Source organism: Cydia strobilella, chromosome 15 (assembly GCF_947568885.1).
Source record: "Cydia strobilella chromosome 15, ilCydStro3.1, whole genome shotgun sequence".
Classification (NCBI taxonomy): Eukaryota; Metazoa; Arthropoda; class Insecta; order Lepidoptera; family Tortricidae; genus Cydia; species Cydia strobilella.
In genome coordinates, this window is record NC_086055.1 from 2,341,308 (window position 1) to 2,348,529 (window position 7,222).

The 7,222-nt window shown below is 39.4% G+C and overlaps 1 protein-coding gene across 1 annotated transcript; it reads left to right on the forward strand.

Annotated features, from left to right (window-relative positions):
* Positions 1-5,467: 5,467 nt before the first annotated feature.
* On the forward strand, positions 5,468-6,814 carry LOC134747725 (uncharacterized). Its single transcript, XM_063682349.1, has 2 exons — positions 5,468-6,684; positions 6,719-6,814. Exons 1-2 carry the CDS (start codon positions 5,468-5,470, stop codon positions 6,720-6,722), a joined length of 1,221 nt encoding a protein of 406 aa, XP_063538419.1. The 3' UTR covers positions 6,723-6,814.
* Positions 6,815-7,222: the final 408 nt, after the last annotated feature.

The window sequence follows — 7,222 nt, forward strand, 5'->3', positions numbered from 1 at the left end:
GTTTGTCATTTATTCGGTCTTACGAAAATTATATGATTTTCGCATAAAGCGTTAATGACCGCAATACCCAAGCATATAAGCTTGAAATTCCTTTGGTAACTATAGTATGCCTGGCTCTGGCTGGGCCCGGTCCGTGATGGTCGTACATTATCGGTCTTTCGTAACGTAACTATATGCATATTGATCACGCCCGTTGGCGCCTATTAAAATATCCATAATATTTGAATACTCCATAAAAATCAAATAAATTATCTTTGAACGAAGTTGGGTCTTTAAAAATGATGTCATTCAATGTGACATTTCAATTTGTGTAGGTAAATGTAGGACAGTATTTAATTGATTCATTCTTTACATACTTGGATTTACAAGTGTTCTATTTACTTTGTTTTTAGGTTGATAAAATAGTTTATAAGTACACAAAAAACGAATGCTTTTTGGTGTTTTGTCCTCTAATATTATAGAAAAAACACGAATTAAATAAGCATTGACAAAGTAACACACACCACAATCAATAGTCGTGTATATTTGAAATAGCGTCATTTTTATTTTAAATAATTGAGCCATTTTCAATCAAAAGGGTACTTATTGTCGGTTGTCAATAAGGCGTTATTTCCATACAGCTTCAATTTGAAATCAACCTTATTGACAAGCGACAATGTGGTACCTTTTGGTTGGAAAAGTCACAATTATTTCCATACTATTTTTACCTTTTGATTTCGTTCATTTCATTTCACATGTAGGTCTACATTAAACATTGTCCCTAATGCCACACTTAGACAAAACAAGATGATCTTCAAGCAATGTAATGACAACCCAGACTCAATCTCTGATTACATAAACGTATTAAGATTCCCGAGCTCAAATTATACTAGAACTCACAATTAAGGCACATCGTTTTGTGTAGTTCACCTGCGCATAACACTTGACGCTGCCGGCGCAACATTCAAATGTAAATCGTACGTTATGCTCCAATTCGTTCAGCCTTACGTCCGACAGTCTGACCCAGATGTAAGCTCCTTGTATACTGCGTTAAAAGGTGCTCTGATTTTGTTTGCATGTATTAGAATTAGTATCCTTCCTTCTAAGCTATTATTATAATCAGCATGTTAGTGTGCTACTAGACAGATTTCGCTCCAATTCGTTCGGCCTAACGTCCAACAGTCTGACCCAGATGGCAGCTCCTTGTATACTGCGTTAAAAGGTGCTCTGATTTTGTTTGCATGTATTAGAATTAGTATCCTTCCTTCTAAGCTATTATTATAATCAGCATGTTAGTGTGCTACTAGACAGATTTCGCTCCAATTCGTTCGGCCTAACGTCCAACAGTCTGACCCAGATGGCAGCTCCTTGTATACTGCGTTAAAAGGTGCTCTGATTTTGTTTGCATGTATTAGAATTAGTATCCTTCCTTCTAAGCTATTATTATAATCGTCATCAGCATGTTAGTGTGCTGCTAGACATATTTCGCTCCAATTCGTTCGGCCTAACGTCCAACAGTCTGACCCAGATGGCAGCTCCTTGTATACTGCGTTAAAAGGTGCTCTGATTTCGTTTTCATGGCTTAGAATAATTAGGTAGTATCCTTCCTTCTAAGCCGTTCTCATAATCATGATCAGCATTTTGTGTGCTGCTATAGACAGATTTCGCTCCAATTCGTTCAGCCTTACGTCCGACAGTCTGACCCAGATGGTTTAATATAGCGGCTTGTATACTGCGTTAAAAGATGCTCTGATTTCGTTTGCATGTCTTAGAATTAGTATTCTTCTTTTTAGATATAGATTAATACCTATGAACAGTGAAACTATTTTTAATCTTAAAATATAACACTTCCGCATACCGCAATTTTTTACGTAAGTAATTTTGTAATTTTTGCGGATCCGGCAGACCTCGTCGGCGATGGCGGGATAATTTGGACTTCTTTTTGAGAGGCTGGCCAGATAGCACTAAACAGAGACGAGTAGGAAAAGAGGGGGAGGCCTTTGCCCAGCAGTGGGACACAGTGGACTCTGAATAATAATAATAATTTTACCAAATCCTAATACCGTTTCCAGAAAATGCGAACATTAAACTAATTTTGATTTATGCCTCTTGAAGTACTCTTAAATCTCGTAATCAGATAATATTCGGATAAGATCATTAAGCCATTTAACTAACCATATAACAAACTTATTTTGATGCAAAACATATTTACCAATGCACAGTTGATATACGTATGTTGCATAGTGTAGTTTAAAGAAAACCTCGTTATTATGACGAAACGTTTAACCAAATTATATGCAAATTTATGTAACTAACTGGTTATCATAAAGTCGTGGGATTATTACCCATTATTAACAATAATCATCATCTTGTAACATTATTGTTTTAAATCCCTAAACTTACTGATATAAATGGGTAAGTAGATCTGTCTGGCTGTCTGTCTGTCTGTCTGTCTGTCTGTCTGTCTGTTACATCTTCAGATCTGCTGACCGCTGAACCGAGTTAGACGATATGTATGATATGGTTAATTCTTAGGACTTTATATTTTGATTGTTACGTTTAATTTACTCCGATGAAATTTAAACTATACAGTGTCCAGAGCTGGAATCGAACCAGCATCCCCCGGTTACCGGACAGGTGCCTGAACCGCTCGGCTATCCGGTCACGGTGGCATGGGTCGAAATTTGTTAAATTGGAGATTGTAAAGGATAGTTTTTATTAGGGTTCCGTACCCAAAGGGTAAAAACGGGACCCTATTACTAAGACTTCGCTGTCCGTCCGTCCATCTGCGTTTGTTACCAGGCTGTATCTCATGAACCGTGATAGCTTATTATAGCGAAAGTTGAAAGTTTCACAGATGATGTATTTCTGTTGCCGCTATATTAACAACAAATACTAAAAACAGAATAAAATAAATATTTAAGTGGGGCTCCCATACAACAAACGTGATTATTTTGCCGTTTTTTTTTGCGTAATGGTACGGAACCCTTCGTGCGCGAGTCCGACTCGCACTTGGCCGGTTTTTATCAGTTTCATCACGCTTTGCTATGGAAGTTAGATATTAAAATAAATGTTAATTCTACGCAGACGAAGTCGCGGGCAGAAGCTTGTAATTTAATTATCGTAGTAACGTTTCATTGTTATCGTCGTACAAAGCGAACCGGTTATGAAAGTGACTGTTATTTTGAACGGTATGAAAAGATTCTAGTAATTTGCTAAGCCGGTAATGATGGGGTTAATAGATATGGACGTGATAAGGTCTTTTTAGAAACTTTTGTGTTTGGGTACAGTTAGCATTGATTATTTTATTGTTTCTATAACAGTTTTTGTCTGCGTGAAATAGGTAATAACGCAATTTTTAGGGTTCCGTACCCAAAGGGTAAAAACGGGACCCTATTACTAAGACAGGCCGTATGCTTGATTGCCACCGACGTGGTATAAAAAAAAAGACTCCGCTGTCCGTCCGTCTGTCACCAGGCTGTATCTCATGAACTGTGACAGCTAGACAGTTGAAATTTTCACAGATGATGTATTTCTGTTGCCGCTATAACAACAAATACTAAAAACAGAATAAAATTAATATTTAAGTGGGGCTCCCATACAACAAACGTGGTTTTTTTGCCGTTTTTTGCGTATTGGTACGGATAGGTATAACTTGATATTTTAACGACTTTCGTTGTTAAAAACGATTTACTAGCTATTTCTGAAAAAGGATTACTCAACCTAAAATAAGAATGATGGTTCACTTTTTAGGGTTCCGTACCTCAAATACAAATACAAATACAAATGTTTATTTCATAGAATATGGTACAAAGATGGTCAAATTACAATAAGTGCGGCATATTCTGCCTCTATCGGCGTAGAAATATGTATTACTTACAACTAAGTTGCTATACCTACTTGATTATTACTAACATGCATATAATATATTTTAATATTTACATATCGAGTTTTTACAAACCTTATACGTTAACGTTAACGTTAACGTTAACAGTCAAATTCAAACTGCTCTCCGTATTTATATTTGTTTTCATTATTTAAATATAGTTTTAAGTGACCATTTTATCATTATTTTAAATATTTTTGACATATAAATCACATTATAAAAATAACCGACAAGAAAAATGGCACCAGTAAAGAACAAAGTGACTACAGATACGGCGGCGGTTAACAGGTTGGTGGACACAATATCTAATCTCACAAATGAAATTACGGGCATGAGAGACAAATTAGATCGGTGTAATACCATAATAATGGAGCAGCAAAAACTACTCACCAGCCAAAGCGAGAGTATCCAGACAATCTTGAGGGTCATCACAGGCACTAGTACGCATCCAGCACTGACACAATTACTCCTAGCATCACAAGAAACAAAGCATATGTCACTCAATGAGTCTGGGCCCGAGGGAATTATCTTTATGTCCGAACAGCAGGACGATACCACCACTGTGACACCGTCAACATCAGCATCGGCAACACTTCTGCCGGCCGAACAAACAGCGGAGCCGCCTGAGCCTGAGCCCACAGCTCGTCTAACTCGGCAACGTCGTGCGGTCAAAAATATAACCAAGCACAACAACAGTCCGCTTGCAGGCGAGGGGGTGGGCCTCCTGCGCGCCATGCCATCACAACAACAACTGCCCCCGTTGAAATCTGCTCCAACACCAGCACCACTACCAGCGGTGTACCAACAGACGGCGCCACACCCGCTAGCACAACCTCTGACGGCTGCAGCACCGGCGTCGTCATCTTCACGCATCGGTTCCACATGCTACACGTCAAGCGAGCGAAGTACCACGGGTCTTCGCGCAGCCGGTCCCAGGGTCACGAGTCTACATGTGTTTAACCTCAGCGAGGACACCACAATTGATGACGTTATTAAGCATGTGCAGCAAATGGGTATTTCGGCGCCCGTGTGCGAGCAGCTGGTGGTCACCAGAGGTAATTACGCATCGTTCCGTCTTGATGTGCCAGCCGAAAAACAGAAGACCGTGCGAGATATCAAAAACTGGCCATCTGGTGTATCGATTCGTTTGTTTAATGTCGTGCAGGCAAAAAACTTGACAGCAAAACAAGTAGTAACAAGAACCAAGTAAATTCAAAGTTTGTCATTATTCACCAGAACGTTAGATCTATTAATGGTAAAACATCACTGATAGACTTACTAACAAGCACAGAAAAACCACACGTAATAGGATTTAGCGAAATTTGGTGCCGTAAAAATGAGATTGCGCGAGTGAAACTACGAGGGTACTTGCTTGCAAATTATTATTGTCGTACGCGCATCGCCCATGGCGGTACCGCGCTATACATACGGCAAGGTATAGACTATCGGCAGCGCGACGACTTACATGCCTTCGCCGTGCAATATCATTTTGAATATACGGCAATAGAAGTTACTAGTTTGAAAATTATTATTATTGTACTTTATAGGACAGGAAATGGAGATTTTGACTTTTACTTGGAGAATTTAGAGTTATTGTTAAAAATGATTACTGACGAAAACAAAAGGTTTCTCATAATTGGTGACCATAATGTAGACTATTTAACCGATAATACCATGAAGCGGCGTATCAATGATGTGTTAACATCCTATGGGTGTCAAAACATAATATCCTTTGCTACTCGCGTGACAGCGGATTGTGCGTCGTCCATTGACTGCGGGATATCGAACTGTGCGAGCGATGAACTTTCTGTAACACCGGTCGATACCGCGATCAGCGACCACAACGCGCAACGATTTGAATTAATCACCCAACATAAACTCGATAACAAAGAACACAGAGTAGTCGAGCGCCGCGTTTTTGACATAGATTCAATTGGATTATTTTACCGTGACATTGCAAATTACAATTTTAATTTTATATATGATAATACGTTTGACATCAATTATAAATTTAATAAACTATTTAATATTTTTAAACATTACATTGACATACATTTTCCAATTAAGAAGTTTAGTTGTAAAAATAATCCAAAGGTGCCGTGGCTAAGTGACGAATTGGCGGAGTTGATCTGTAAGCATGTCGACCTCCATGAAATTAGACGTCAGTACCCAAACAATCCAATTCTAACAGAATGTATTGATCATTACTCCAGTCTAATTAAGACAAAAACATTGCAAACACGTCAAAAGTTTATTGAATGTAGGCTAATGGACAGTGGCAACAAATCGAAAGAAATTTGGAAAATTGTTAACGAAGAAGTGGGAACAAAATCGAAATCTCAGAACATATCCTTACGTGACCCTCTAACGAGCTTAACTATAGAGAAAAGGGACCTGCCTAATACATTCAATTCCCATTTCCTTAGTATAGCGTCTAAGTATGCCATACAAGGTGACTTGTCCGAGTCTATTAGGTACCTACAGACGCATTTAGGTATGACTGATGTACCCATTTTCACTCTGCCGGTCGTCACTCGCGATCTCTTAGATAAGGCACTACACTCTATGATGAAGAAGCGTAGCACCGTCGATGCTTTTGATATTTCACCCAATATTCTGTTTTGGACTTGGCCGGTTGTTGGTGACGTACTTGTTGTGCTCATAAACCTTATGTTCGAAACTGGTACATATCCTGACGTTTTAAAAAATGCCAGGGTATGTCCAGTCTTTAAAGGAAAGGGCGACAGGTGCGACGTCAACAATTACAGGCCTATTACAATAGTGCCAACCATATCCAAAATGGTTGAGTCTATCTTGTCGTCCCACCTGATGAGTCACCTGGAATCAAGCAAGCTGATAACGAGTAACCAATATGCGTACCGACAGAAAATGTCCACAACCACCGCGGCGTGCAGGATGTTTGATTCTATAGTGACTGGGTTAGATGACAAAAAAAAAGATGGCAGGAGTGTTGTGTGACTTATCGAAGGCATTTGACGTCATCAGTCACGTGATACTGCTCAAAAAACTAAATCAGTATGGTGTCCAAGACAACGCTCACCAGCTGTTTACGTCTTTTTTATCGGACCGCAAACAAGTCGTAAAACTGCTTGCCGACGGCAAACCACTACAATCCGACGCAGGGTCTGTAAATATCGGTATTCCGCAGGGCTCTGCTCTTGGAAATACGTTATTTCTTCTCTTTATAAACGACCTGCCGTCGAACGTTGCAGCTGGTTTGCCTGTGTTGTTTGCGGACGACACAACCGTGTTGGTTAGTGCAGAATCTTACGACCAGCTAAGCCTAAAGATAAGCGATGCTTGTGCGCAGTTACAGACCTGGTTTTCAGCAAATGG